Source organism: Rhododendron vialii, chromosome 9a (assembly GCF_030253575.1).
Source record: "Rhododendron vialii isolate Sample 1 chromosome 9a, ASM3025357v1".
NCBI classification, from domain to species: domain Eukaryota; kingdom Viridiplantae; phylum Streptophyta; class Magnoliopsida; order Ericales; family Ericaceae; genus Rhododendron; species Rhododendron vialii.
In genome coordinates this window covers 12,879,869-12,893,510 of record NC_080565.1, presented here as the reverse complement: position 1 = coordinate 12,893,510, position 13,642 = coordinate 12,879,869, and the positions used below count along the sequence as shown (strand labels likewise).

Below are 13,642 nucleotides of genomic sequence, written 5' to 3'. Positions count from 1 at the left end.
AGAAAAAAAAAGAAAACAGTAAAAAAGAGAGGAACTTTGAGAGCACCCATATTCCTTTCCTTTTTCCTAGCAAAAAATGAATTCCTTTCCTTTCTGTTATTCAGTTTGTAAGAACATTATTGCTTCTTTTCTTTCTTGCAGAGATTGCTTCAACTTAGTTCTGTTTTTAGTTATATTCACAACGTTATTTCAGTTCATCTGTACACAGGAGTTGTGCTGCTTTATAAGAACCTGGAATTAAGAATTTATTTATTTCTAATGAATAGTCCGATGTGAAGTTTATTTTAAAGCATGAGCATAGTTGTGGACATCGAATTCTTATGGGGATGGATCATCTGGTCGTATTATTAGTGCCTAGAGTTTGTTTTATATACATGTTTGCAAGTTTTTTAATTACACGCAGAGAAAATTTACAAGTTATCAATAGCATAATTTCTAGTTACCTTTCAAAGCACTAATTTTTAGCAGTGTTTCTTGGGATTTTATGGTGTTATTTCCTTAGATATGTACATGGAATAAAAATAGGTGTATCTTGATTAAGGTATCGTGCTTCCATTTCTAACATGCGGCTAAGGCAAACTCTGTAATCTTTCATTTCAGTTTATAAATTCCTCTTTCGTAGATACGTAGTACTAGTTTTTTTTGTATTTATATATATGGATTGTCGAGTGGAGTACCCCACTCTATCATCACCTGTATGATATACTTTCAATTAATTCCTTTTGGTACTTTCATTTAATTACTCGCAGTCCTGCTATGGACATCGACCAAGGTGCACTGATCGTCACGCGGGGTTCACTAGGGTCCCGTACGGATCTGTAATCTGAATGAAAAATTGAAAGATTGGAGCAAAACACTTATACGTATAGGATTGAGCTAATTTTTTATCGGGCTCACGGGGTTTTTAAAAAAATTATTGAATAGACTCATCCGCGCGGAATCCGTAGTGGGCGCTAATGTGACGGTCGGTCCACAATCGATTTTCATTTGATCGATTTCCATAGCTTTTTCGATACAAAAAAGTTGTTAAAGGAGTAAGTTGGTTGCTTGATTGTAAGTAGCCAACAGGTGTAATAACCTAAATGAGTGCCTAATCATAACCAAATGAGTGCCTAATCATAGTAATTCATTTGGCTATTATTGTTACACGCCATTTTGGTCTGCCTACCAATAATGAAACCACAACTCCTCTTCTCCCTTCCCCTCTCCCCGTGGGTTCCATACTCATGTGCGGCGGTGGAAGGAGAATATCATGGTACTATTTTGACTCATTTTCTTTGCTTTTTCTTTTTTTTCTTTCGTCTCTCCAGATTAACGATTTGTCGTATGATCTGTGAGAGTTTTGTCTCTCGTTTTACAAGAGTTGTTAGTTTCATCTTTGGACGAATTTTGTTTACGGATCGGGTTTTCTCAATTGAGGTTGCTTCACAATGATATATGTGCTTCAGTATTCTATCTCTACATGATGTCTTTGGCGGGACAACTCGTGGCGGATTGACCGATCTGTAGTTGTTGGGAGTTCATTGGTGTGTTCAACCTTGGTTGGAGTGCATCTGATCATCTGGATATTTAGTGTATTTATCCTTAACTTTGCACTTTTTTTCGTTTGAGACTCCTAATTAGATATTAGATAATTTAAAAGTGTCGCTGTTGCGTTAGACCATGCTTGAGTTATGATGAAAGATATAGATTGCCTTGTGCTTTACTCATTTTTATTTGTTAGACGATTAGTTTGGTTTTGTCCAAGTTCTTTGTAAGAGCATTCACATCTCTCCCTCTCTACTCCCTCTTCCAAGTTAAAGTAGAGAGCCAATTCTAAAAAAACCTCAAAAACTCATCGTTACCAGTCTCATGGAAATAGCTCCTGGAGTAGCTGGTTGAACAGTTCCTCGTTGAAACACACGAGGAACTATTCCCTCGCATTGGTTCCTCTCGCGCCCAGATCGATGTAGAAGAGGCACTTGAAGTGCTTCGACGTCCCCAGTTCAACATCGTCCTCCACTTGAATCGGCTGGTTCCGGTGCTGCCAACTCTCTATCTTTGTTAGGCAGATGTCTCAGCCATGTCCTCGTTGCCGCCGTCGCCGACAAACACGATGCCTGTCTTGAACGGCCGATCCATCCTAGGGACGATCGAGTCTCGATCCAGCTTCACGTTTCTCAATCGCTGCTGTGTTTGGTTTGGACAGAGCAAAAAGAAGGGTTTGGTTCGGTGCCATGTTTGGTTTGTGTAACGACCCATATTTTGGTGGTTAAAATTATCATTATTTTTAGATTTAAAAAAGAAGAAGAGAGTATTACTTTGAAATTTGAGGTGTATTTGCCGTTTGAAAAAAAAAAGAAAAGAAAAAGGAAAACTAGTGTCATGCTTGGAGGAAGAAGACATGTGGCTATTGAGATGTCAAGGTTTTGTGCAAAAGGTGAGGCGGTGGGACACATGTCCCTAGTAGTTCATACATGAATAGCTTTATAAGCTAGTATTGTTGGTCATCAACTATTTGTAGTCATTTTAGACTTGTAGCTTTTTACTATTTTGACATATTCGTAAAAGAGAAGGCCAGGTTCTAGTAGGAGACAAACTAGGTTCAATTCTATGTGGGGTTTTCATGGAGAAAGGTGATGCCAGTGGCTGTTTGATGAAGTAAATGGTCATGTTGCATCAGTTTGAGATGGGAATTCTGGACATTATTTGTGACAATAGAAACCCCACAACTAGTGATCACTATTTGAGGTACCGGGTAGTGTGCAATACATTCCTAGCTAAATCTCTTTGCAAAGAGTGTTATTTGATTCTCTCATATTTGTACTCATTTGATGTCTCAGCTTATTGACTCGATTATTGTCACTTTTTGAACCGTGACACAGAAAGTATTTGGCTGAAAGCCATGGAACAGATTGGTACATGTTTAAGCCCATCGGGTCACAGAGTTATGAAAGATGTACGATGGACTGCTCCACGGGGAGTCCAGAATATTTATGGGGCCCATGTGCCCAATACAGAGTTTGACCTTGGTGGTGCTTGTCATGTTATCGAGATGAGCCGGGTATGAGGCAACAAATGAAAAACGTTTAGAATGATCCTACTTGATTTGTTATTCTCGTTTATTGAGCATATTCTTATTGCTAGCCATGTGATTGTCCTTGTATTGCATATACTACCCGGGCTTTTTTATATTTTTCAGGTGCAGAGCAAATTAGTGAGGACCTGAGTTGGAGTATTTGAAAGATTTAGCTTTAGAAATCTGTAACGTTCTGGAGGTTTTTAGGCCCACCATGTATATTTATCTTAAGGACTTGTAATTATTGGAGATGTATTATTTTTTAGGCAATGTAAAAATTCGGGTTATCACAGTTTGGGCTGATGTGCCGTGTTTGGTAAAGTTAGAGAGAGAGGTGTTTGGTTTGGTATTTTTTTTTAGAATAAAAAATAATATTTTTAATGGGATAATTTTAATATAGAGAGTCTGAGGCAGTAGACATTTTAAAAGTGAGTAGTTAAAGTAATAAAATGACTTTTTGCTCTCTAATTTGGTCCAAAATTTAAAGATACTGGTGCGAATGCTCTAATGATCTCCGTTTTGTAAGTGTTGCTGGATGTTTATCAATACAATGATCTTCTCACTTTTGAAAAAAAAAAAAAAACCTATAATTAAACAAAAGTTACTCAAAATTGCATTAGGTAAATAGTGACACTTGTTTCGTTTCCCATGACTAATTGACATTGCACAAGTCATGAAAAAGTACATGATTGATACGATATTGTCTATCGTAGCTTTTGGAGATAAAATGCTACATAATTATATCCGATCAGGTGTTAGTCAATGTCCGATCAACTTAATTTTTGTTTGAACGTACAGGTCTGATCCGATCTTTTATTTCCCTTGATCTCTTCCCCTGCAGGTCGGGATTTTTTTTCCTATTTTTTCTTTTGCATAATTTGGTGTGTTTGTTTTATGGTGATGAAGTGCTGTCACCTTTCCCGTAAGACAGGAATTCAATTCCTACTTTATTACGTGGCGGAAATTAATTCCCTGAATATAATATACAAAAATGCTACAATGATTAGGTTTACATGACACATATCCCAAATTAAAGTGGTTCATATCTCTCTCTGTGAAAGTGCGCTTGCATGTTCCAATTCCTAATTAACCATCTGCCACCAACACAACTTAATTAGTAATTAAGTTTTGTTTATTAGAGTTTAAGTGGGACTCACGTCTGCTTGCATCTGCTCTTAAATTCTATATTACTATACTAGCTAGTACTATAAAACAAAACTAGTAGTATCATTTAATTTGATCCTTGTATTTTGTTGCTACATTAGTCGGTGGGTGGCGACATGTCACAGAGAAACTTTCAGGGAAAAATATGTAGCAATCTCAATTAGTGTTATTTGTGATTTTATTTGGGTACTAAAAACAATAGTACTATTTGATTTGTCTTTTTATTATGAGTTTGATATACATGTCATCTAACATGCCTATATACAACAAATAATTATTAAGTGTTCCTGTGACACCGACACGTGGTGTCCCTATACCTTCTATTAATATTATACATTCATGTTGGATCTTTTCAGCTAGATCGTTTTCCGGTGATGTTTCAGAGTTTCGGTTTTAGTGGTTGCGGGTAAGTTGTCTACCATTGTTCTCAGCATCCATCTTCTCAGATATGTGACCTGATGCCGTCTACTGCGTTTGCTGGACAACCATCTCCCAACGATGTGTTTCTATTTTGTGAAGCAGAGGTGGTGATTATGAGTCTATCAAGGTGGTTGCGAAAGAGTGGCGAGGGATGTTTCGGCAGTGCTTCTTTTATTTTGTTATTTATTTTAATAATGTCCTCTCTTTGGGGGGTTTCTTGTCATTCTGTAGGGCGACACATTTATACGCTTATACGCTCTTTCTGTTAGAGTGTCCGATCTGTGGGCTCCTAATCTTCCGCCATGTAGATCTTTTAATAAATACTACCTCTCAACTTTTGGCAAAAAAAAAATGATGCGACACATCAACATATACAATTATATAGAACATTGATGCGACACTTTAATTAGTCATGCAATTATGATTTTTTGTTTTGTTTTGTCAATGCTAAGAATTTCTATGTAGGTGTTATAATTTTTAATCAATTCAAAGGAGTACATATCGTACTTTGAAATGTGTATCAATCGATCCTATGATCTATGCCATCACATTTAGAAATTAATGTATTGTAGCCTTGTAGGTATACATATATACCTAAAGTACATATCGTACAAGAAGTTTGGTGTACATCATATATAAATATAAATATATATGTACCTATGTATGGATATGTATGGGGCTACAAGGATTGACTCTTTCAAACACTACTTGGTTAGACTAGCTATGAGAATATATTACATTGAACAGGGACAATTAGGGTAGAGATGATACAATTCAATCAAAATATATAGAGAAACAATGACAACTTCTCCTCCTCCTTGTTTCTGCAGCCAAAACAAGCTACTAGTATCTCATTGCAAGCTAAAGGTCCGGAAAAAATGTCCCCCAGTCAGATCCCAAAGCTTCCACAATCAAGGTACCTACTTCCCAATTCCCTTCTGATCATCATCTTTTCTTTCATAATCACTACTAATTAGTTTAATTTGTTTACCAAAAAAATCACTAATAATTAGTTTACTCTTGCGTTTGTTTGATTTCGTCTCTTTTTACTAACGAAAAACTAATATTGAATTCATATATATATGGTTTTTTGTACCGTACGAAAACTGTTTACAAAAACCATCGATGGTTTCGAAAGATTGATTTCCCAAAACTTCTCCAAACAAGTTTTTTCTTGTAAATAAAAATAATAGGTATGAAAAGTTTAGGAAATTTAGTCCTCTTTTCCCTTGATTTCTCACAAACCCATCATCGTATCAAATTGATAAAGAAGTTTTCAACTCAATACATAGTTTTTTTTATCACTAATTTCAATAATTAGCATGAAAGCATGTGTTTTGAATTGTTTTTTTTTTCGATTGAAAAAGTCGGTATTGCTAGAACAGTTAGATTAATCGCTTGGATGAAGAATTGGAATTCATAACCTACTTTCTCCTAGCACTTAAGTGCATCACCTAATGCCTTTGGGCCAAAGAGGTGTTAGCATGTTTTTGAAGAATATGATCTCCTTCAGTTTTAATTTCTTTTTTTCTTTAAATTACAGGAAACTCTCCAGCGAATATGGTGGATTCAAACATGAGTGTTCTGAGAGAAAGAATAAGAGAGGTGATCAGGAAGAGAGAGTGGTTGGAAAACGAAAACGGGTGGAACTACAAATCAGTTGGTTATGATTATAATAACAAACACAAGCGTCATGCAATGGTTTTTGAGTCCTTGGAGCTTTTTGGGTTGGTTACTGGTGCTTTTGGGCTTGTCTTTCTCTCTGGCTCCCTTTGCATATTCCTTGTTTCCTTTGTTGTTCATCTGCAGAATTAATGATGGAGTTTGAATCAAAATTCCAAATATCTACCTTCTTTTCCTATGTCATTTCTTTTTATTTAAAACTAGAGGTTGGATCGATGTTTTGAATGGGTGTTTTGGTCTACGATGAAGGAAATGACTTTCGCAGTCCTCTATTACAATCTTCGCTCCTATCTGTTGTTTTTAATGTTAGGAAAAATATAATCGGCAAAACAAGAATATATTCAACTTCATCGAGATTAGAAACGAATAACAAATTACAATGAATTAAGATAACAGAATTCAAACAGAGTTCTGTATACAGTCTTCTTAAAACAGATTTACCGCCTCACCGGCTGGTGTTGGAGGTTGACTGACGTTTGTCTCCCAAACTAAAACAGTTGAAAGACCGTCTTGGTAAACTGACTTTCGTCTGCCTCTCTTTCACACAAGAACAGTTTAGGATTGTAGCTACGAGGAATTCGTGAACTAATGAAGAATTCTGAAAACGGGATTGTTCCATTTGTAACTAAAGGGTGACCATTGAAATGCTCACCAGGAATGAATTCTGAAACTGCTGCCATGATTTCTGGAATGAATTAACTCATCACATGTGTAATAAACCAAATAAAATTGCTGGCCTTTGAGCAGCATTAATTGTCCAAATACAATTAACCAACGAGGGCCCTTTCGATTGCCTCAGAATTCCCCAAGTTTATTCACCCAAGAATTCACAACATTTATTATGTAACTTACCACATTATCCTTTGATGTGTGAAAAAATCTACTTAATTGTGTCATTAAGAGATCTGTTTGAAAGGATAATCTCCAATTCATCTATTGATCGGAAAATGAGAACGTGTTTCTGCTATATGTTTTAGTAGGTGCAAAATAATTAAGTGGCGTAGGAGAAATTTTTGGGTACCACGTCGGCATGCCCACGTGGTGTCCGAGCAGTCCATTCGGGCCGTCCAAAAGTGTGTTGAACGGTCCAAATAAAAACTCTCTCTCTCTCCTCTCACCCATGCACTACTCTCTCTCCTCTTTCCCTCTCCAAATCCGAACCGTCCAAAACCGAAATGGACGGTCCAGATGCACCGAGCGGCACACGTGATACACATCCAGCACCCAAAAATTTCTCATGGCGGAGGGGGTTGACGCGTGTCACTGATTAGGAGACTTTGAACCATATTTGCAAGTGTTCCTGTGAAACCGGAGTTTTGATCTTTAAAATTCCAAAAATGCTATGTGCATAACGAGAGGACCGCAAGAGGGACCACAACTAATTGCTTACCGTCTATTGTTATAATTAATAATCCTGATTCACTCGAACTCTTCCCGCAATAATCTCTTCCCTAAGAAGAGTTTATTTAAAATATGAGCTATAAAAAATATTTTTGGACGGTTGAGATGCGAAATTGTGCCACAACTTGTTACACAACCATTTTACACGTAGCATTCTTGTTAAAATTCTAGTTAAAAGTAACGGTAGAATAGTTTAAGATTTAGGAAAATGATTTTTTACTCCTTTTCTTCTTTTTATTCACATGAAGGCTCCGTTTGTTTTGATGTAAAATATTTTCCCAGAAAACAAACTTTCAACTTTTATTTTCCGGTGTTTGGTTGGCACATGAAAAATATTTTTCAAAACAATGGTTTTCCGTCGTTCGGTTGTCAAAATGATTTTCCACTCAAATGGTTCTGCAAATATTGCACCAATAATACCTGTGTAAAAAAACTTTTGGACGGTCCGGATATGTCGAGCGGCACCACATGGTACCCTTGCGGCATTGAAAAATTCCTCAAAGGTAGGGAAGAATAACTTTCCTTCTTGTTGGGATTGCACACGTATAGAAGCGCCCAAGCACAGAGATTGAAACACAACCGTAATGTTAACAATGGAAATATGAAAAAAAAATTAAATGAAGAGAGACATATATGGTCCTTGAAGAAATCTAATTTGCAGCGCTACTCATGGACTTTTTTGAACTAGTCATTTATTTTGATCAAATCACATATGGGAGAAGGGGATGGGTACACCTGTTTTGAGAAGGGGATGGAATACGTGGAGCAAGACCATCGGGCACCAAAAGCAAAAACAACTTACCGAGAAAAAAGAGCGTAAAACATTTTCACCCCTTTCATGCAAAATATATATTTTTTTTTGCTCGGTAAACGAAACATTTTTATATTACTCGAAGGGGGTACATCGAGGGAAGACTCAAAACTCACAAGAGCTTTGATACACCAAAAGATACACTAATACATACACACGCATCCAACAAATAGTTGAATGGCACACCAAAAAACTACGATCCTTACAATCTCAGTTTTCGGATACCATCTAAAAAAACCTTGAACTCCTCTACGGTGTAGACCTTGATATCAGATTTTGCCTTCATCCACATCGCAACCCAAGTTTTAACTACCTCTCCCACTTCCCAAGCTTGTTTTGTTGAGTTGTTGAAAATGTAGTCATTCCTTACCAACCATATGGACCATAACGTTGCATAGAAACAAGCCTCCCAAATGTGTTTCTCTAACCTAGTAAATCCATTTGCAAACCACCAGCTAGCTAGAACTGGTACCGAAACTGGACAAACCCATTTGATGCTCCACCAATCTAGGATTATTGACCAAACACTCCAGGAAAAATGGCAATGAAGAAATAAGTGCTGATGAGTTTCAAGGTGCAAAGAACAAAGAGGACACAAAGCTAAGTGAAACTCATCTATCACATTTCTACAAAGAAGTTCTGACCTGGTAACTGCTTTTTCTTTGACGGCCAACCAAGCAAAAATTTCCACCTTTGGAGGACTTAAGTTCTTCCACAATGATCCCAGTAAATCGCTGCTTGAATGATGAAGCAATTCCCACTGCCCATAAGCTGATTTAACTGTGAAATTACCATCCCCCGTCCACCGCCATAATAACATGTCAGGCTTTGTTGGATTTAACGACACACGTTGAAGTCGAAGTCTCAGGTTGACCATCTCTTGATTCTCTCGCCCAAACAATTCTCTCCTGAACGATAGGTCCCAAGATCCCCCAGCCTCGTCATCCCTCATGTTGCTGATCAACATCTCCTTTTGAGTAGATAAGGAGAATAGCCTAGGATATTCTTCTTTCAACGGTAACTCACCCAACCAGACATGTTCTCAAAACACAGTTGCATTGCCTGAGTTTACTTGGACTTTAAAGCCCTCTCGGATGGAGTAGCCCAAATGAGATGAAGGATTCTCCAATGAACAAATATCCGCCCATATTCTTGAGGTTGGACCTGAGCCATGAACGTAGGGCAACCAACAATTAGCATCCAACCCGTATTTTCCTCTAATGACTTTCACCCAAAGAGACTCTTTATCTTTACCAAATCTCCACCACCATTTAGCCAAAAGTGCTATGTTCTGTTGCAACATCTTTTTCACCCCCAAACCTCCATCAGATTTCTTCTTAGTAATCTCATCCCATTTAACCAGGTGGATCTTCTTTTTGTCACGAGTGTCACCCCAAAAAAACTGTCTCTGCAACTTCTCCAGTTTCCTCGCTACAGCTAGTGGCATTTTGAACAAGGACATAAAGTAGATGGGCACATTAGCAATGTTGGAGTTGATAAGAGTAATCCTTCCCCCAGTCGAGATGCAATGAGTTCTCCAAACACTCAACACTTTCTCGGTCCTCTCAAAAACCGGATCCCAAGTCTTGATTCTACCTGGATTTGCGCCTAGAGGTAACCCAAGGTATTTGATTGGTAAGTTTTCCACTTTACAGCCCATAGTACAAGCCAGAGAGGTTATTGCTTCGAATGGAACATTCACTCCACATAGAGAACTCTTTGAGAAGTTGATTCTCAACCCTGACATCAATTGGAGAAGTTCATGCAAAATATTTTACCTGAAAAATATTTTCCTCCTCCTCTTTCTATCATCCAAACAGAGGAAAATCGGTAAGATATTCAATCCAAAAATATTTTACGTCCAAACAAACGGAGCTGAAATGTCCAATTTCCCTTTATATGTGGAAAGTGTAATAACAAGGATATTTTTTTTGTGTGGTAATTTCCCGTTAAAAATAAGGGGGAAAAAAAGGGAGTACAAAAAGATAAAAAGGGTGTGCGAACATTATTAGGTGTTTTTGGAGCATGGTTACGCTGTAATGTCCTTAACCACCATTCAATCCTTTTTGTCTTGAGTAATTAGGATATTCGCAAGTAAGAATGTGTGAGATAGATACTGAGTGCTGTTTTGATCAAGAATCTATCTCTATTAGTGTTATTTTTTGACATTAAAAAAAGCTTCATATATGATATACTTCTGTTTAAAAGAAAGTAATATCCTATATATGTACTTCGAATCGACTGAGAGATGAGCTGAAACAGAACTACACCTCTAGATCATCGGATTTATTACACTTGAAAACAAGATCGAATACACTAATGCAAACTTTTGAGATAAAAATTGAAGCAAAGCAAAAAAACAAAAAAAAAACCCTTTGACACAACAGAATATTACTCCGCAGAGAGTTGCTATAATTTCAATCTGAGTGTGTGTTTTATTACGTCATCAGCTTTGCAATTTACGATACCACGTACACAAGTGGTTGATGCAATATACGAAGTATTTGTTTCGACAAAAAATATATACATATATATACACACACTAGTTTTTGACTTTTATACTAAACCATTCATAATTAATTGTTCATGGGCTAAACATATTAATTCCTAGCTTGTACTCCAACCTAAGTTTTTGATTTGTGGTAAGTAATTTTCAACAAATAATTATGTAGAACTGAAAGTAATATTCCTGACAGATATGTTGGGGTTGTCTTCTATTATACAAAATCTATTTTTTCCCTAGAAAATTAAGCAATGGAAATCGATCATGAAGGCGAACACTTCCAAAAAAACACAAAAAATTACAATAATTTCACATTAGCAAACCCACAATTCCTGTTAAGAAGAAAAAGAATAGAAAAGAAAGCAAACCCCCACAATCCAAAACCATTAACAAAGCCCTGTATGAACCAAGACCTACGTACTTAGCAAACTAATTAGTACAATACAACTAAAACAACCTCTCTCTCTCTCTCTCTCTCTCTCTCTCTCTCTCTCTCTCTCTCTCTCTCTCTCTCTATATATATATATATATATATATATATATATATATATATATCCCAGAAACCAGTTACATGATCTACCCAACCCAAATTCCATACTTGACGCGTACAATATCTACTTAATCAACAATCACTACCAGTACCACCCGTGTGAGTACTACCGTGCAGCCCTGAGAAGTAACCCTGTGGGTTACTCTCAAAACCTCCCCTTGATATGTACTCCCCGCCCCCTCCGGGCGCCTTCATCATACCACCACCACCACCACCACTACCTCCTCCACTTCCTTTGGATGCGCTGCCACTACCACCCTTGGAACCACCGCCGCCGCTGCCACCGATTCTCCCAGCCCCACTACCTCCCCCTCCACCCCCTTTTCTGCTGCCGCCTTTTCCGCCCCCACCACCGCCCTTGCCGCCACCGCCACCTCCCCCTTTACCGCCCATTTGGAATTTCTTAATCAAGTATATATGCTAGAATGTTTCTGGTTAAACTATACTAATACTATGTGGTAGCTAGCTACATATATATATAGAGGCACCGCATCGATCGAAGTGGGGTTAATATTCATGCGGTTTATTACAATACCGAGGCGTTTCGGAACTTGGGGTCCGATGAATTATCTACAATTTGATCTTACCCAAAACATCGATAATGGTGATGACCGAGTTCTCTAGAAGTACGTAGTAGTGCTTTTGAAGGTACAGGTAGGCCAAAATAATGTTCGTGCAGTATTGTTTTCATATTTTTTTCAACTTTTGGTTTATTTTATTTTATATCTTTGATGATGAAAACAATTGAATTTTGAAGAAAAAAATCAGTAACAACATAATGAATTGTTCTCTTAAATTCAAATTTTTTTTTTAATGCGAACTCCACCTTAATATCGATCGGAAGTTCTATATCCTAGTTGCAAATTTGGGATATACAAGGGAAAAAATATTGAGTGCATCCAAGGCGGACAAGTGTCAGGCACATGGGATCATGTGTCCGCACTCACACCAGAGTTTTTTTCCCCTCAGTTATGCTGCTGTAAATCTCTTCTGTGTCTATTTCTGCTTGACCAAAAATAAAAAAATGTCTTGTTTGTAGACAGTTCCTACTCAATAAGCCAAAATGACTTATTTTTTATCCTTATTCAAATTTTTTTCGTATCACTTGGCTTATTGTCATTTTTTTGGGGATTATTGCATCCTCACGACAAAAGGAATCTAAAAAGTAAAAAATTTTGACCGAAATCCAATTTTTTTTGAATAAAGACGAAAGTAAATCAATAAGCCAATTTTTTCGTCTTTATTCAAAAAAAATTGGATTTCAGTCAAAATTTTTTACTTTTTAGATTCCTCTTGTCGTGAGGATGCAATAATTCCCAAAAAAATGACAATAAGCCAAGTGATACGAAAAAAATTTGAATAAGGACAAAAAATAAGCCACTGTGGCTTATTTGTCCGAACGGGCCCATAATATATCTTTTTGCTGCTCTCATTGTTTTCATTAAATAATCTTTGAGGATTTTTTTTTTTGTGTTTGTTAGTTTTGTTTTAATATTTTTGAGATAATTGATTATGTTCAAGAATCAAAACTTAAGTTTTTTGAATAAAAATGAAAATTATCCAGAACAAATTGATTTTTGGATTTTTTTTTTTTGGTTTTTATTTGAAAAAGTTTTGTTTAGAACATAATTTTTTACTTTTTAAATTCCTCTTGTCGAGACAACCAATAATTTAAAAAAAAAAAAGAGACCCAAAACTAGTTAAAATGAAAAATAATCCTCCAGGATTATTTACTGACTCACTTGCTCGCTCGTTCTCTTTGTGTCTTTGCACAACTTGATTGGACTTCTCTCCTATTTTGCTTTGTTTGGTTGGCATTTTAGTTTAGTTTAGTTTTGGTAGAGATAAATGGGGTAATGATTGAAGAGATGTGTAATGATTGGAGAGAGATAGAGAAAGACAAGAAAGTAATAATTGGAGAAATAAGGCAATAATTGAAAAAAAGGTAATGATTGAAAAACTAAACTAATATGCTAACCAAACACAATTATTTTTATCACTCCCCATCTCCGGACCTTACCCTTTTTTACTCAAATATAAATTTAAATTTTG

General features: G+C 36.7%; 2 protein-coding genes across 2 annotated transcripts; one reads left to right on the top strand and one right to left on the bottom strand.

The window, feature by feature from the left end:
• Positions 1-5,321: 5,321 nt before the first annotated feature.
• LOC131300561 (uncharacterized) lies at positions 5,322-6,546 on the top strand. The gene is made up of 2 exons (XM_058326465.1): positions 5,322-5,558; positions 6,186-6,546. Exons 1-2 carry the CDS (start codon positions 5,441-5,443, stop codon positions 6,455-6,457), a joined length of 390 nt encoding a protein of 129 aa, XP_058182448.1. The 5' UTR covers positions 5,322-5,440; the 3' UTR covers positions 6,458-6,546.
• Positions 6,547-9,579: 3,033 nt separating this feature from the next.
• LOC131299625 (uncharacterized) lies at positions 9,580-11,983 on the bottom strand. The gene is made up of 2 exons (XM_058325208.1): positions 11,677-11,983; positions 9,580-10,277 (listed from the first exon to the last, which is right to left on the bottom strand). The coding sequence occupies exons 1-2, from the start codon at positions 11,981-11,983 to the stop codon at positions 9,580-9,582; spliced, it is 1,005 nt and encodes a 334-aa protein (XP_058181191.1).
• Between the last annotated feature and the right edge of the window lie 1,659 nt (positions 11,984-13,642).

Coding starts and splice junctions, on each gene's coding strand:
- LOC131299625 (XM_058325208.1), bottom strand. CDS start 11,983: ATGGGCGGTAAAGGGGGAGGTGGCGGTGGCGGCAAGGGCGGTGGTGGG. Junction 10,278..11,676: donor TACTCACACGGGTGGTACTG/GTAGTGATTGTT, acceptor AATTGATGTCAG/GGTTGAGAATCAACTTCTCA.
- LOC131300561 (XM_058326465.1), top strand. CDS start 5,441: ATGACAACTTCTCCTCCTCCTTGTTTCTGCAGCCAAAACAAGCTACTA. Junction 5,559..6,185: donor CCAAAGCTTCCACAATCAAG/GTACCTACTTCC, acceptor TTTAAATTACAG/GAAACTCTCCAGCGAATATG.